At 39.5% G+C, this 17784-nt stretch overlaps 1 protein-coding gene across 1 annotated transcript in view; it reads right to left on the bottom strand.

Annotated features, from left to right (window-relative positions):
* LOC143022548 (tetratricopeptide repeat protein 1-like) overlaps positions 1 to 17784 on the bottom strand; it is a 55580-nt gene that overhangs the window by 23794 nt on the left and 14002 nt on the right. Inside the window, exons 4-5 of the mRNA XM_076180816.1 lie at positions 6226 to 6411; positions 5783 to 5837 (exon numbers count right to left, since the gene is read on the bottom strand). Coding sequence (XP_076036931.1) covers positions 5783 to 5837; positions 6226 to 6411 — 241 coding nt within the window. The remainder of the gene's footprint in view (positions 1 to 5782; positions 5838 to 6225; positions 6412 to 17784) is intronic.

Genomic DNA, 17784 nt, shown 5'->3' with positions numbered 1-17784 from the left:
GGCGTGCCACTTAGGACCTTCAGGCGCAGCGAATAACGTTGAAATTTGATTGAATTTACACTCGCCCAGTGTATCAACGGCCAATACGATTGTGGAGGGGAAGGGAGGAAGGTGGAGGGAGAATATTTCGCCAACTTTGTGCGAAACTAAGCGTTAGTTACCGGCTAGCTCCGAAAAGGGAAGTACGCATGTCTCATGAGCTCTCATTGCAATCTATTACTTTAGCTAGTACATATTACTCTTTAGTACAGTCATCATGGGTAGCAAAAAGAACAAAAGAACATCATACATACATACATATACCAAGGCTTTTTCCCCCTTCCAAGGGAGGTAGCCACAAAGGGAAAGGCATAAAAACACTCCCACCCATTTCATCCCTAAATACACTCCACACCCCTCCCACCCTTCCTCTCATCTGAGCACCTCCTGGATGACGGGACATCACAATGACAAAAAACAGCAGTTAAAGATGGCAAGCAGTCAAAGACGACTAAAGATCTCACCACCTCTCACTCCACCACCGCCCTCACCTGCACCTCTGTGACGGTGACAGAGGTAAAGGACAACATTAGACTAAACAATTCAAAGAGGAAGATTAAATCCAAAGAAGAAAGCAAGAGGAAAAAGATCAAGGCTATACAGGAAGAAGAAAGAAGAAGGGACATCATATGATGCTGGAGGGGGTGCCCTACCAACATAGATTGGTGAGGGGAATCTGATGAGGAAAGAGAAAGCGCCCACTACTGGAAAATAAACCTCTTTCCAATGATTTAGATACCCTGAAGACCCCCAGCAGAGAGGTTTCATATGAAGAAACCGCCAAAGGTGCAAAAAAGCAAATTATATGATGTTGTCATCTGTGCGTCGTCACTACTGTGACATACTTATACTTTAGTTTTTCAGTATTTAAAGTACTCATAATTAAAATATGTTGATAATTTTTACTGTACTTATTATATAATAAGAATTAAGACATGAAAAAATCAGTCAAATTGGTGAAACTATAAGCAAGTTACAGATATATTCATATTTCAAGTTGCCATATCTCCGTTCGATATTTTTCTACTTTTTTTTAATCATAAAAAATCTAATATACATTAGATTTAGATGAAACTTACAGGGAATATTACTTTTAGTAACTGCTAGGGCCGATCGTTTGAATATTTTGAATAGGATGAAAGAATTCGGAGTAATAATGGAAACAAGAGCAAAAAAATTGTATTTTTCACGATTTTTGCCAGCCATTAAAATTGAAATGCCTGTTTGCAAAAATATAAAGGAAATTGTTCAATTACTCAATGACCGGCCCTAGGTGTGCCTACTGACTAATCATAGCCAAAATATAAAACAAATTGGTCCACGTATTATGGTGCTGTGCACTTTTAAATGTCGCTACTGGTATACGTACATGTGTACATGTGTACATACATCATTCTGCTTCATCTAAAATGTAGGCAATATGGATACCTATTTACCTGAGAAGTTTCAGCTCTTTACTCTAAATATTTTAGAAAATGACCTCCAGGTGTCGCGTACCCCCTTAATAGGCTACCACTTATTCTGTGTGAAGCTAATTTAGCAAGTAGTCTTTCATACAAGATAATATCAAAAGCCCTCTGAAACTCCAGATATATTAAATCTATAATTTCTTTTGTCCTAATTTGAGATGACTTGTAAAATTCAAATAGGTTTGCCATGCAGAAATGTTTCCATCTGAATCCATGCTAGCTATCATTTATTAAACACTTTCTAAATGGTGTTCAATAGCATCTCTGATGATAGTTTCCATAATTTTTCCTACAACTAAGGTTAAGTTTACAGGCCTGTAATTCATTGGCTTCTTTCGTTACCCTTTTTGAATATGGGAGTAATATTAGTTAACCTCCATTCTCTTGGGACATCTCCAGATATGACTGATTTTTTTTAAATAACTTCTAATAGAGCAGCAATCTCGTTTTTCATCTTCTTCAAAATTTTTGGGTGCCAACTGTTAGGTCCTGGTGTTTTATTAACCTTGAGTTTTTCTATACATCTTTTAATTTTTCTTTTGTTATATTTACAGTAGTAAGCTTCTCCTAGACTTATCACAGCCTTCATTTAGGATTTCACTTTGAGGCATTTTGTTTACAAATGCTGAACTAAAGTAATTGTTTAAAATATCATACATTCCTTCATTCAAATATTCAAATTAACCATCAGCAGATAATAGTGGGCCAATGTGATTCCTAATAACCTATTTATCTCTAATGTAACTATAGAATTCTTTGGGATTATCTTTGGATTCATCAGCAACATTCATTTTGTAATGTTGCTTTATTCTTTTTGTAGTCTTTTTTAATCACTGTATTATTATATAACTATGATTGTCTTAGGTGCATCGGTTATTAAACAGGATGTAAGTATAAATCATCTTAGTAAGTGTATCTGAATACAACAAAAAACTATACCAGCTGCATACTATTCAAATATCTACAACAGCGTACATCCCAAAATACATCCACACTAAGATCACTAAACAAGCTCAAGAACAACCACCGAACTACCCACTCCACTGACCCCCACATATAATAAATATATATATATATATATATATATATATATATATATATATATATATATATATATATATATATATATATATATATATATTTCTGTATATATATATATATATATGTGGGGGTCAGTGGAGTGGGTAGTTCGGTGGTTGAACATGAAGGGACGTCCTAGGATGAGGTGGATGGATGGGGTGAAGGGGGCATTGGGGAAGAGAAAGGACGGGAGAGGACAGAAGACAGGGGTGAATGGAGAATGGTATATGGATGATGTTATGATGCATGAAATGGAATGGGCGGTGAGGTAGTATGTGTGAGAAATATTTGACGCAGCCTGAAGGGATTTCTCCCCGTCTTCTCCTTTTATGCATGGGGGGACGGAGAGGGGGGGTCGCCGATTTAATGAAGCGGCCTTGCTTTGGATGTGCTGTGTCTTGCGGCACTGCTTCTGACCCAGGGCAGTGGACAAGGTGCAGGGATGACCCGTCATCCAGGAGGTGCTAAGATAAGAGGGAGGGTGGAGGGGTGTGGAGTGCATTCAGGGATGGAATGGGTGGGAATGATTTTATGCCTTTTCCTTTTTGGCTACCTCCCTTGTAAGGGGGAAAAAGCCTTGGTATATGCATGTATATATATATATATATATATATATATATATATATATATATATATATATATATATATATATATATATATATATATATATATATATATATATATATATATATATATATATATATATATTATCACCATTTTGATTATTTTTATTCCCATAAGGGGGTGAGTACTCTTGCATATGCCCCCTCACACCTTTTCCTTCAAGCTGATGACACTGAAACCAATCCAGGCTCCTACATATATCCAATATGCACTAAACCCATAAATTATACAAATATATCCTATGAAACACATGCAACTCATCACTCCATCTCATATAACCAACAAGCAACTTCCCCTGACATAATGTGCTCATTGTCCCTCCAAACACAAACAACATAGGAAAACATGAATGACCTCCTTTCATACCACTTTCTAATAAAGATTATAAACAGGAGACCAAAAATTCAAGTAAAGCTGCATGCAAGAGTTGCAAATGTAAGTTAATATGTGCACATGGCATTAGAAGCAATACTTGTGGGCCAGTATTATGTGTACAAATAAATCTAACTTCATAGAAAATTGGAGGGTATAATTAACCACCTCTTATGCCTTTGCTTTTTTTAGGAATGTCCTCTTTGGTGCTAGAGAGAGTTGAATGCCTAGTCCTATCCCTGTCCCATTTTTGTCACCTTTTATGACTCAAGTGGGAACACTTTGTGGCAGTATTCTCCTCCCCCACCATAGGGTTTGACAACAAAAAAAAGGGAATGAAAATTCAAAGAAGTGGTACAGGACAGTATTAAGAGTGGGGGGACAGCATAACAGAGGGACAGTCGCAGTATAATAAAGTATCATCATTTCTTTATGAATAGACATACATATACCAAGGCTTTTTCCCCCTTTCTAGGGAGGTAGCCAGGATGCTAAGAGGAGATTGTATGAAGGAGTGATTATGCCAACAGCACTGTATGGGGCAGAAACATGGAACATAAGAGAGGAAGAGAGGAAGAGTTTGAATGTGTTTGAGATGAGGTGCCTGAGAGGTATGGTAGGAGTTACTAGGTTGAATAGAGTGAGAAACGAGGTGAGGAGGAGAGTGGGGGTGAAAAGGGAGTTGGGAGGTAGGGTTGATGAAAGAATATTGGGGTGGTTTGGACACATGGAAAGAATGAGTGAAGAAAGATTAGTAAAAAAGGTGTGGAGGGCAGAGGTGGAAGCAGTGAATGCGATGGATGGATGGGGTAAAAGGGGCATTGGGAAAGAGGGGAATGTCTGTTGAGGAAGGACAGGAGAAGACAAGGGATAGGGGTGAGTGGAGAATGTGTATGGATGATGCTGTGATGCATGGAAGGGAGTGGGTGGGGGTGGGGGGAAGTATATGCGAGTGTTATTTTGATGCAGACCGAAGGAATTTCTCCTATCTTCTTTTTTTGCATGAGGGGATGGAGAGAGGGGTTGCTGATTAAATGAAGTGGCCTTGTTGTGGATATGCTGTCTTGCTACATTGCTTCTGACTCAGGACAATGGGTAAGATGCAGGGATGACCAGTCATCCTAGAGAAGCCATGATAAGAGGGAGGGAGGGGTGAATGGGAGTGGAGTATGTGGGAATGGAATGGGTGGGAGTGAATTTTATGCCTTTGTTTTTTGGCTACCTCCCTTATATGGGGGAAAAAGCCATTTGTACATATACGTAATTATCCACCATACCTACACTACACACAAGAGTAGTAGAGCTTGTATTAGGATTAGAAATGGAGAGAGTGAATGGTTTGAGGTAAAGGTGGGACTTCGTCAGGTATCTGTTATGTCGCCCTGGCTGTTCAACTTGTACATGGATGGGGTGGTACAAGAGGTGAATGCAAAGGTAGTGGGTCAGGGGATGGAGATGGTTAAAGAAAATGGAGAAATGTGGGAGGTGAGCCAGTTGTTGTTTGCTGATGACACTGCGTTTGTAGCAGGATCAGAGGAGGGATTGAGGAAGTTAGTGACAGAGTTTGAGAAGGTGTGTGAAAGAAGGAAGCTCAAGATAAATGTGGGCAAAAGTAAGGTGATGAGATGTACAAGGGGAGAGAGTGACAGCAGGCTGGAAGTGAGCATTAAGGGTGAGAGACTGGAGGAAGTGGATAGTTTTAGATACTTAGGTGCGAATGTGGCAGGGAGGAGAGGAGTGGGGGTGGAGGTAGAATGTAGATTGAGAGAAGTGAGTAAATGCCAAATTAATGAAGCGGCCTTGCTATGGGTGTGCTGTGTCTTGCAACACTGCTTCTGACCCAGGTCAGTGGACAGGATGCAGGGATGGCCTGTCATCCAGGAGGTGCCAAGATAAGAGGGAGGGAGGAGGGTGGAGGGGAGTGGAATATGTATGGGATGGAATGGGTGGGAGTGGTTTCTATACCTTTTTCTTTTTGGCTATCCCTCCATGTAAGGGGGAAAAAGCCTTTGGTATATGTATATATGTACCTACACTAGAACATAGCCTTCAGTACATTATTGTTTTTAAGGTTTAAATATCTTGGCACTGATGAAAATGTCAATATCCCTTACCTAAGTTATGGTAAAGTTCTGCTAATGGCAAAGATGAAAGAAGAAAACATTAATCTGTAAATACAAAACTTAGGTCATACATACCCATCATCTCTGCTTTTAGCTTCTCATTCCTCTCCTCAATCTTTCTTGGAAGTCTCTGAAAACAAATGTTTTTGAGAAATAACAACAAAAATACAAACAAACATAAAAGCTCTATATACACAAACAGGTTCCTGTCTTTGGTCCCATGACTGCATTATCAAAGAAAAATGTAATTTACATCCTACTTCCTCACTACCCTTCCCTGACTCATTTTTACTTGCTCCACCTGTGCATTCATCTATTCCACATGCGAATGTATGCAAATGTTAAACACATATGACATCACACTTATCTTGGACTTCTATACAACACCCAAATTCCTTGAACAGTTAGACAAACTGTAAAGATTTAAGGAAAATATGAAACAGTTTCATTCAGCCAGAACAAATCCTATAAGCTAAACCACCCACATGAAGGGGTTAACTTTCATAAAGAAATCATACCAGTACTGCATCAGCAGCTATTGCATTTTTTGGCTCCAGTTCAAGAACTCGCTGGAAATCCTTCAGTGCTTCATCTAATTTGTCAGTTTCCTCTTGCAGGGTTGCTCTGCGGACAATTGCTTTAACATACACACCATGTAGATCTATTGCTTTAGTACAGTCTTCTATAGCACTCTTTTTCTTGTCCTAGAAAATACAGAAAGATTGTTTTCACATGGATTTAGACATCATACATGACATCTATTATATCTATTATGTACATGTTGTACATACATCTTAGGCCCTGGGATAATGGCAGGTATATCCAAGTGGTGGTCCTATGAGACAGACATCAGAATAATCTCCCTGCCACTTGTTTTCAAAACCCAACAATAACTAAGCCCATTTTAAAGGTGCAGCTCCAAAGGGCTGATATTCAATTTTTAGACAAAGCTCCATATTTCTATCAACTTAAACTGTATTTCCTCCACCTTTTCAGGTAAAAAGAACTAACAACCAGTGAACAGTCCCTTATTTCTATTCCTATAAGTAGGTGACATAGTCCTACACTTCTACAAGAGATACAGCACTCCAATATTTCTCCCCAGAGATATTTATGGGGGCCCAAGGACCACTGCCACCCACTGTGGGGCTGCAGATTTCAAGTCAATGAAACTTGAGGCAACACTTATCATTACCAAGGGTTCTTTACCCTCTATAAGGGTGTTGTAACTGAATCAAATTACATACTAACATCATAAACAAATACAGCAGGTTCACAAATCACGTGTACTTCAAGTTTCACAATTCACGTCTGAGCTCAGTGTTCAACTTCTACAGATCTGTTGTGTATTCTTTACATCAGTAGCCATCATCATGATGTCACATTTGAGAATGTTAAGTTTATATATATGTTTGTAATTAATAGTTGACAAATCTTAATAACACATTATCTAACTGATAACTAGACATTAGAAATATCACTACCTCCTATCATCAAAAAGCATGAAAATAAGCCTCTGGCCTGTAGACCTGGGGCCATTTCCATAAGTACTTTCACTAATAAACATTGCTTTTAAAATCATACTATTAGTCCTATCCTATATACTAAAAGTACTATAAAAGTTATCCAGAAAACTTTCATTTCTGAAAAGTACTTTCAAAGTTAGAAGTCCTGCATGAGGAGTTCTAGCAAAGTGAAAAAGATAAAACAAAATAGTTTATTGACATACTTTTCATGTAAGGAATACCTTTTCGAATAGATGTGCTGTGTCTGAGTTAACTAAACAGTACTAACTGGATTGCACAGAAAATATTATGCAGTGAACACTCCATTATTATAAGTAATTGGTACTGTAAAAAGGCTGCAATTATGGTAACTATGATTATGGGACTTATACATGCCCAAACCCCATATTTTGTCTAAAACCTTTCACCTGTTTCCTATTTTTATACTACTGTACCTGTATACTACACACAAAAAATAATGAAAAAATATATACATACATATACCAAAGGCTTTTTGTCCCTTACAAGGGAGGTAGCCAAAAAACAAAAGCATAAAATCCAGTCCCACCCATTTCATCCCCACATACTCCACTCCTACCCATCCTCTCTCCCTCTTATCTTGGCTCATCCTGGATGAGAGGTCATCCCGGCATCTTGCCCACCATCCTAGGTCAGAAGCAATGTCACAAGACACAGCACATCCACAACGAGGCTGCTTTATTAAATCAGCAACACCCCCTTTCCATCCCCTCATGCAGAAATGGAGAAGACTGGGAGAAATCCTTTCAGGCTGTGTCAATTCATTTTTCACTCCCTCAACCCCCCATCCCCCACCCACTCCCTTCCATGCATCACAGCATCATCCATACACAACCATTCTTCACTCACCCCTATCTTCTGTCTTCTCCCATCCTTCCTCAACAGCCATTCCCCTCTTTCCCAATGCCCCTTTTACTCCAGCCATCCATCTCATCCTTGGTCGCCCCCTCATGGTCACCCCTTCTATCTCTGCCATCCACACCTCTTTTACCTTTCTTCACTCATTCTTTCCATGTGTCCAAACCATCCCAACTCCCTTTCCACCCCTGTTCTCTTCCTCACCTCATTTCTCACTCTATCTAGCCTAGTAACCCCTATCATACTTCTCAGACATTTCATCTCAACCACATGTTTCTGCCCAATACAGTGCTGTTGGCACAATCAAAAATAGATGGGTTAGACATCTGGAAGAAATATCACTCAAAGAAGGAAAGGTAACACAGGACTGGAAAAATGCAAATATTGTACCAAAATATAAAGGAGGGAACAAGGAAAATCCAAACAATTACAGACCAGTCTCCCTTACAAGCACAATAGCAAAAATATGTGAAAAAGTTTTTAAAAGTAGATGAGTTAAACATTTGCAAGAAAAAAATATACTGAATCCAAATCAACTTGGATTTAGACAAGGAAGATCATGTACAACAAACCTGATCTGCTTCTATTCAAGACTAATAGAAATAATACAAGAGAGGGATGGATGGGCAGACTGTGCCTTTCTAGACCCACAAAAAGCATTTGATAAAGTGCCACACAAAAAAACTAATAAGAAAAATGGAATCAATAGGTGGCATCAAAGGAAAGTTATTGGAATGAATGGAAGACTTCTTAACTGGGAGAAAAATGAGGGAAGTAATTAGAGACAAATACTTGAATTGGGCAGAAATGATAAGTGGTGTCCTGCAAGGTTTGGTATTGACTCTAATCATGTTTGCAATATATATAAATCACATGGATGAAAGAGTGGAGTGTTATATTAATTTCTTTACAGATAATTCAAAAATACTAAAGAAAGTAAGAACAGAGGAGGATTGTGAATCATAACAGTTAGACCTACACAAAATCTGGAAATGGACTCAAAAGTGGCAGGTAAACTTCAATATCAAGAAGTGTAGTATAATGAACTTTGGAAAAAGTAAAAATAGAATATCAAGAAACTATAAAATTGGTGAAGAAGTCAAAAAAGTGAACTCGGAAAGAGACCTTGGAGTAATAATCAGCAAAGACATGACACCGGACAAACATATCAATAAGATAGTCGGAGAGACTTTCAACCTACTAACGTCAATGAAAGTGGCATTTGACTATTTTGATGAGGAAATAATTTTAAAAATATTAGTTACACTAATAAGACCAAAACTGGAGTATGCAGTAACACTATGGACACCCAGTACTACATACATACATATACCAAGGCTTTTTTCCCCCTTACCAGGGGGTTAGCCAAAAAGGACAAGGCACAAAAACATTCCCACCCATTTCATCCCCGAAAACACTCCACACCCCTCCACCCTCCCTCCCATCTTAGCACCTCCTAGATGACGGGTCATCCCTGCACCCTGTCCACTGCCCTGGGTCAGAAGCAGTGTCGCAGGACACAGCACATCCACAGCAAGGCAGTACTAAAATGAATATAAAGAAATTATAAAGGCTACAAAGAGAATTGACAAAGTAGACACCAACTCTCCAAATTAACATACAAAGATTATCCAAACTGGAACTACCAACTCTGTAACAAAGAAGAGAAAGAGGAGATCTACTGACTATTTACAGAATCATGAAAGGAATGGAAATCCTAGATAGGGATGATCTATTTAAATGGGACAACAGAGAAACAAGAGGACATGAAAAAAAAAATCAAAAAGGATAACTATAGAAAAGATCTGAAAACAAAAAACAAAAAAAATAGCTTGCCACATAGAGTGGTGGATACCTGGAATAAATTAGATAAGGAAACAGTGTGTGCAAATACTATTCAAGATTTTAAGAAAAAACTTGATGCTGAAAGATACAAAGACTGGTCACCACGAGCATAGCTCCCTTCCTGTATAATACAACTAGGTAAATACAATCTCCTCTTAGCATCCATTCCCAAATGTCTATTTCTCATTATATCTTTTAATCCACCAAGCCATTTACTTGCTTCTCTCAATCTACATTCTACCTCCACCTCCACTCCTCCCTTTCCAACATCCAAGTATCCAAAACTACCCACTTCCTCCAGCCTCTTTCCCCTAATACTCACTTCCAGTCTGCTGCCACTTTCTCCCCTTGTATATCTCATCACCTTACCTTTACCCACATTTATCTTCAACTTCTTTCACACATTTTCCCAAACTCTGTCACTAACTTCCCCAATTCCTCTGATCTTACAACAAGCTCTCTCTCACCACCCCATCCTTGTATAAATTGAACAGCTAAGGTGACATAACACATCCCTGGCAAAGTCCTACCTTTACCTCAAACCACTCACTCTCTCCATTTCTGATTCTAACACAAGATCTACTGCTTTCATAAAAACTTGACTGCTCTTAAAAGCTTTCCTCCTATCCCATATATCTGCAATACCTCACACAGTACCTTCTTGTCTACCCTGTCATAAACTTTTTCCAAATCCATAAAGGCCCAAAAAACATACCTTTTCCTAAAGCTTTCTCACATATTTGTCTTACCACAAAAATCTGATCCATGTAACCCCTACATGTCCTAAACTCACACTGTTCCTCACCAATTACTCCCTCTGTTCCTCTCCTAATGCTTTCAATCAATACCCTCCCATAAGCCTTCCCAACTACACTTAACAAGCTGATCCCTCTGAAACTACTACTCACAAATGTCTCCTTTTCCCTTGTAAAGTGGAACTATACAGGCACTCCTCCAGTCCTCCAACACTCTACCCTTTCTTAAACAAACATTAAATAACCTCACCAGCCAGTCCACCATCACTGCACCTTCTTTTTTAGACACTCTTCATGACATCCATCCAACCCAGGTGCCTTGCTCTCATCACCTTAAGAACTGCCTTCACCTCATCTTTCCTTATTTCTCCTCCATCTTCCTTACTCATCACACCCATTTTCGTAGCACTTCCAACAACAACTACCTTTCCCTTCCTATCCTTCTTCACATTTAGCAACTCCCTAAAATATTCTCCCCATCTTCCTCTTACTGCCTTCTCTTCCATTATCATCTCTCCATCTGCACCTTTTAACTTTTCTTCTGTATTTGATTCATCTCCTCTTCCTCTCTTAATTTCATTCCAAAACATCTTTTTATTACTTTCAAAATTTTCTGTCATCACATCTTTGCTTCTTTTATCTTATGCTTTACTTTTCTTCTCTTTTCTTTGTACCTCTCATATGATTATCTCATCCTATTTTGTAACCAAAGTGAATGCTCGCTTCATCTCTTTTACAACTTTCTTTGCTTCCTCATCCCACCACTCACTACCCTTCCTACACATGAAGCAGACACAGTCGAAGCAGGACGTGCCAGAACGAATGCTCTGAACCGCAAGCTAGTGATTCACGAACAAACAATTTGAAAGCAGACCTGGTTGTTTACATACAGTGCCCGTAAGGGAAATGTTCCCATGAAAAACGCAAGTGAAATGTTCCCACGAGATTTGTACGGTACTTTTCCACTGCATTCCCACCATACAAATAGTGGGAGAACCTTGGAGTGACGTGGCTCACACCAGCCTGGCTGATTCCTCCCCTCACCCATGTGGGACGCCTCAGTCTGCTCCCAGAGCCCAGTGAGAGAGGATCTGTGATGCTCTGCTCATTGTTCACACTTCTCACAGACTTAAATCAACTTTGAAGCTCTGCCAAACGACTCCAGCTGATCACAATGGGACGTACAAAGCTCACTATGGAGGAGAAGGCCTGTGCACTCACCCTACTGGAGCAGGGAGTGCCTATGATACATGTAGCCAGCGAGCTGAACATAAGCAGAAGGACTATCTACAAGCTGAAACATGCTGCTGCTGCACTCCCTGCTGGCACCGTTCCACCAAGGAAAGCAGGCTCTGGGGGCCAAAGAAAGACTTCTCCAAAGACAGATAACATCTTAAAGCGAGAAGTAGGGAAAAATCCTTTGATAACAGCAACTGAGTTAAAAAATAAGCACCCTGAGCTGCTTAAAAATGTTGCTATTCGAACAATCCAACATCGCCTTCAAAAGGACCTGGGTTTGCCCTGTCGGCGTGCCGCCAAGAAACCGCTGTTGACAGAGACCATGAAGAAGAAGAGGATGCTATTTGCAAAGAAATATAAGGGCTGGACCCAGGAGCAGTGGAAGAATGTGATGTGGAGTGATGAGAGCACCTTCCGACTCATCGGGGGGCGCCAAAGTGGTGAGGAGGCCTAGTGGGGTGTCCAGGTATGACCCACGGTACACCGTGAAGACCGTGAAACACCCGGATAGTGTGATGGTTTGGGGGTGCTTCAGTGAGAAAAAGGATAGGGGTGGACTGTATTTCCTCCCCAAGAATGTAACAATGAGGGCAAGTAATTATATTGATGTACTGCCCATAAGTCAAAAGCTGTGAAAAAGTTCCTGGCAGATAATAATATTGATGTTTTGGATTGGCCCGAACTAAACCCGATCAAAAATGTCTGAAACCAAATGAAAAATGAAGTAGAAAAATCATGCCCCACCTCAATCACCAGCCTGAAGGAAACCTTGCAGAAGTTGTGGGTCACGATGGATGCCTCCTACTTCGAAAACCTACCCATTTCGATGCCAAAGAGGCTTGAACAGGTGTTAAAAACAAAAGGAAACATGTCTAAGTACTAGGAGTAAACATAAGGATGCAATAAAACAAATGTAACTTGTACTTTTGTGGGTTTTTTATCCCAAAGAACCTAGTGGGAACTTTTCCTTTGCAATCACTGTAGATACAGTGTATTGAAAGCAAAAGCTTGTTGGGACCAAAATGTATATTTCCTTGTATCTCCATTTTAGCTTTTTTTTTTGTCATTATTATTTTTCATTGTTCTTCCTTAAAAAATGGAAAGAAGCGAAGAAACTCCGAGAGGCATAGAACCAGCAAAGGGATGCTTAGAGGAAAGTAGAATCAAAACTCCACTTGGTGTCATTCGAAAGAAGATGTGTCTTTCTCAGACACCAAGGGAATACCAAAGGTTTGAAAGAGGTTTTTTTTGGGGGTTCGAACGGGAAGGAAATATTATGCATAGAGGATTAGAAATGGATAGAGAACCCAGGTATAGAAATATAATGAGAAATAGAGATATTGATGACATTTTGGATGACTTAATAGAACTCAAAAGTGAGTACAAAACAATGTAAAAAGAAGTATCTATGCTAAGGAAAGCCAATGAGGAGAATAATAGGGAGATAGATGACTTAAAAAAGGAATTAAATAAATTAAAGGCAGAAAATGAAAGGTTAAAAAGTGAAGACATAAATAGGAATGAGGCATTAAAAAAGGAGATGAAAGATCAAATGCAAGAAGTGACTGAAAAGGTGGAAGAAAAAATAAAAGAAAATGACTTACAGGAAATAAAGAAACAGTGTAAAGTTGAACAGGAATATCAAAAAGTATCCCTTAAAGAAATAATGGAGCAACAGATCAAGGAAAATACCAAGGAAACAGTGATCCAAGTAATTAAAGAGAAAGGCAACTTAGTTAGGGACACTGTGGATAAAAAAAGATGCATTGTAATCTATGGCATTAAAGAGAAGTACGATGTACCTAGATATCAGAGGGAAAAGGAGAAAGAGATCGCTAAGGAAATTCTGAAAGAATTACAAGCGGAAGGACTAGGCTTGGATAGGGAAATCGAGGAGACCTATAGAATAGGCACATACTCTAAAGAAAAACAATACAAGCCACTGAAAATAAAGCCTAGATCTCAAACAATTCCAGAGGACGTACTATCCAGAACAACGAAATTAGCAAATAGTGAACATTACAAAAATATATGGATAAAAAAATAAATGAGTGAGGAAGAAAAAGAGAAGGAACTTAGAAATGAAGCGAATGAAAAAAACGAAAAGAGAACTGAAACGGAAAAAAAAAAAAAATTGAGAGTGGTGGACCTGAGGCTGAGAAAATGGTATATAAGGAAAAAGCAGCGGCGGCGCCAGGAATTTTTAGTTGGGGAGGCTAAGGGGGGGCTGAGCAAATTTTTTGGGGGGCTAATAGTAATATGATAATACACATATATTATCCTCATTTCAGAAGGGGAGGGGGTTAATGGTTGGGCTAGCACTGATGGCTGACAAATCTTTAGCCCTGGCAATTAAAAAATCCACTTAATAAAATTATTTCAATGAGTGTTTTAAATTTTCAATTTGCTCATTTCAGTTGGGGGGGCTAATGGGGGGGCTGGCCACTTTTTTGGGGGGTGCTAAAGCCCCCCCCAGCCCCCCCCTGGTGCCGCCACTGGGAAAAAGGAAACAAAGAAGACAGAAAAAAGTTGAGGAGAAAGGAAATTAAAAATACCTTATACCAATACAGATAGAATAACTTCAGGAGTGAATTAATTAAATAATTATCTGGCCTTAGAAAAACCGGACATAATGGGAATAGTGGAAACTAAATTAAAGTGTACTCCACCACCCAACACTGTGGAACAAGGTTTATACAACTGCTGGGCAAAGAACAAAAAAGATAAACAGGGTGGCGGAGTATTAATTTTGACTAATAAAGACTTAAATGTAACAAAAATAACTCAAGGGAAAAATAATGTAGAATCAATTATGATACAAGTTGAAAGCAAACATATGAAGAGTAGAAAATTTGTAGTGTACCGTGTATGTGCCCCCCAAAACAAAGAAACACCATGTGAGGATGGAGACTTTATTAGTATGATGTTTCGCTTGTTACTTGATAGAGCTGTAACAAGCAATACATTGTACTAACAAAGGCTCAGTCTTCATATGGTGTTTCTTTACATGAATAAAATTACATAAGAAAATCTTAGTTTTATGCAAGAGTAAACAAAGTTTCTGCCTTCATGTTCTTCCATGATATGTATCACTTATTTAACTCAGAAAAGGAGAATGAGTACAAGAAGCTGAGAGAAGAGTGAAAGGGAGTGAAAGACAGAGAAGAACTAGGAGTGGAGGAAGAATGGGAAGGTTTCAATGGGGAGTCACAAGGTGTGCAAACATGGTGTGTGAAACAAGGAGGATGGGAGCAAATAGAAGGAAGGGTAGGGAGTGGTGGGATGAGGAAGCAAAGAGGGTTGTAGAAGAGAAACAAGCATTCACACATTGGTTGCAAAATAGGATTAGAGAATCATATGTGAGGTGCAAAGAAAAGAGAAGTAAAGCATGAGATAAAGGAGGCAAAAACAAGAGTAAATGTAAAGTGGGCTAAGAGTATGACAGAAAATTTTGAAAGTAATAAAAAAATGTTTTGGAAGGAAAGAGAGGAAGGGGAGGTGAATCAAGCAGAGAAGAAAAGGTAAAAGGTGCAGATGGAAAAAGCAGTAAGAGGAGGATGGTCAGAGTATTTTAGGGAGTTGCTAAATGTGGAGGATAGGGAGGGAAAGATGGTTGCAGTGGGAAGCACTAAGAAAATGACAGTGATAAATAAGGAAAATGGAAGAGAAATAAAGAGAAAGCAGTTATTAAAATGATGAGAGCAGGTAAGACACCTGGGTTAGATGGGTGTCATGTGGAGTGTCTAAAAAGGGAGGTACAGTGATGGTGGACTGGCTTGTGAGGTGGTTTATTGTTTTTCTAAAAGAGGGCAAAGTGCCAGAGGACTGGATGAGTGCTTGTATAGTTCCACTTTACAAGGGAAACGGGTGCAAGTGTGAATGTAGTAGTTTCAGAGGGATCAAATTGTTGAGTGTAGTTGGAAAGTCTTATGGTTTTGAATGAAAGTATCAGGAAAGGAACAGAGGGAGTAAATGGTGAGGAATAGTGTGGGTATAGGACAGCTAGGGGTTTCATGGATCAGATTTTTGTGGTAAGACAGATATGTGAGAAAGCTTTAGGAAAAGGTAAGGATGTTTTTTGGGCCTTTATGGATTTAGACAAGGCTTATGACAGGTAGACAGGAAGGTACTTTCTTAGGTATTGCAGATATATGGGTTAAGATGAAAGCTGTTAAGAGCAGTCAAGAATTTCTATGAGAGTAGTAGAGCCTGTGTTAATTAGAAATGGAGAGAGTGGATTGAGGTAAAGGTGGGACTTTGTCAGGGATGTATTATGTCACTTTGGCTGTTCAATTTATACATGGATGGGGTGGTCCAAGAAGTAAATGCAAGGGTAATGGGCCAGGATTGGAAATGGTAAAAAGAAAATGGAGAAAAATGGGAGGTAAGCCAGTTGTTTGCTGACAACAATGTGCTTGTAGGAGGATCAAAGGAGGGATTAAGGAAGTTAGTGACGGAGTTTGGGAAGGTGTGTGAAAGAAGAAATTTGAAGATAAATGTGGGTAAATGGTGATGAGGTGTACAAAGGGAGTGGATGGCAGCAAATTTGAAGTATTAAGGGAGAGAGACTGGAGGAAGTGGATAGCTTTAGGTACTTGGGGGTGAATGTGGTGGGAAAGGGAGTGGAGGTGGAGGTACAATGTATACTGAGAGAAGCAAGTAAATGCCTTGGGGGATCAAAAAGTGTAATGAGAAATAGACATTCAGGAATGGATACTGAGAGGAGATTGTATGAAGGGGTGATTGTGCCAACAACATTGTATGGGGCAGAAACATAGAACATAAAAGAGGAAGAGTTTAAATGTGTTTGAGATGAAATGCCTGACAAGTATGGTAGGGGTTACTAGGTTGGATAGAGTGAGAAACAAGGTGCGGAGGAAAGAGGGAATGGAAAGGGGGTTGGGAGATAGGGTTGATGAAAGAGTATTGGGATGGTCTGGACACATGGAAAGAGTGAATGAAGAAAAATTAGTAAAAGAGGTGTGGTAGGCAGAGGTAGAAAGAGTGAACATGAGAGGGCAACCAAGGATGAGATGGATGGATGGAGTAAAAGGAGCATTGGGAAAGAGGGGAATGTGTTGATGAAGGAAGGGAGAAGACAGATGATAGGGTTTAGTGGAAAATGGTTGTGCATGGATGATGGTGTGATGTATGGAAGGAGGTGGGTGGAGGTGTGGGGGTGAGTATGTGTGAATGATATTTTGACGCAGTCCGAAGGGATTTCTCCCCATCTCCTTTTTTCTATATGAGGGGACAGAGGGGGGGGGGGGGCAGTTAAATGAAGTGGCCCTGCTGCATTGCTTCTGATCCAGGGCAGTGGTTGAGATGCAGGGATGTCCTGTCATCCAGAAGGAGCCAAGAAAACACAGAGGGAGGGGGGTGAATGGGAGTGGAGTGTGTGGGAATGGGGTGGGAGTGGATTTATGCCTTTGACATTGGCTACCTCCCTTGTAAGAGGGAAAAGCCCTTGGTATATGTATTTAACTGACTTGTTATATATACGGCAACTATAAAACAGGTGATAAGAACAACCAAGCCAAAGCTAAACACACTAGAATAATTGCTTGGGAATAAAGGAATAGAGAACACCCCTCAAAAACCATTAATAACATTACTCACTCCAGACAACTACAAATCAAAGAAATATCCAATAGTAAAACTGAATGTCCAAACCTTTCCATTGGAAAAGAAACCAAAAATTCTAGGCCTCACTTTCAATATTCTGACAGTAAAAACTAACATGAAATCAACCATACTCTAATCAGTTGTAAGCACAAAATACAGTCTCTGGACAGCTTAACCACTTCACTCTGGGCCAAAATCTCGCGGGCAGCAT

The sequence above is a fragment of the Oratosquilla oratoria genome, unplaced genomic scaffold, assembly GCF_046742065.1.
Source record: "Oratosquilla oratoria isolate Oo_2021 unplaced genomic scaffold, ASM4674206v1 SCAFFOLD115, whole genome shotgun sequence".
NCBI lineage: Eukaryota > Metazoa > Arthropoda > Malacostraca > Stomatopoda > Squillidae > Oratosquilla > Oratosquilla oratoria.
Note: the sequence above shows the minus strand (reverse complement) of the source record. Positions and strands in the feature narration are given on the sequence as shown.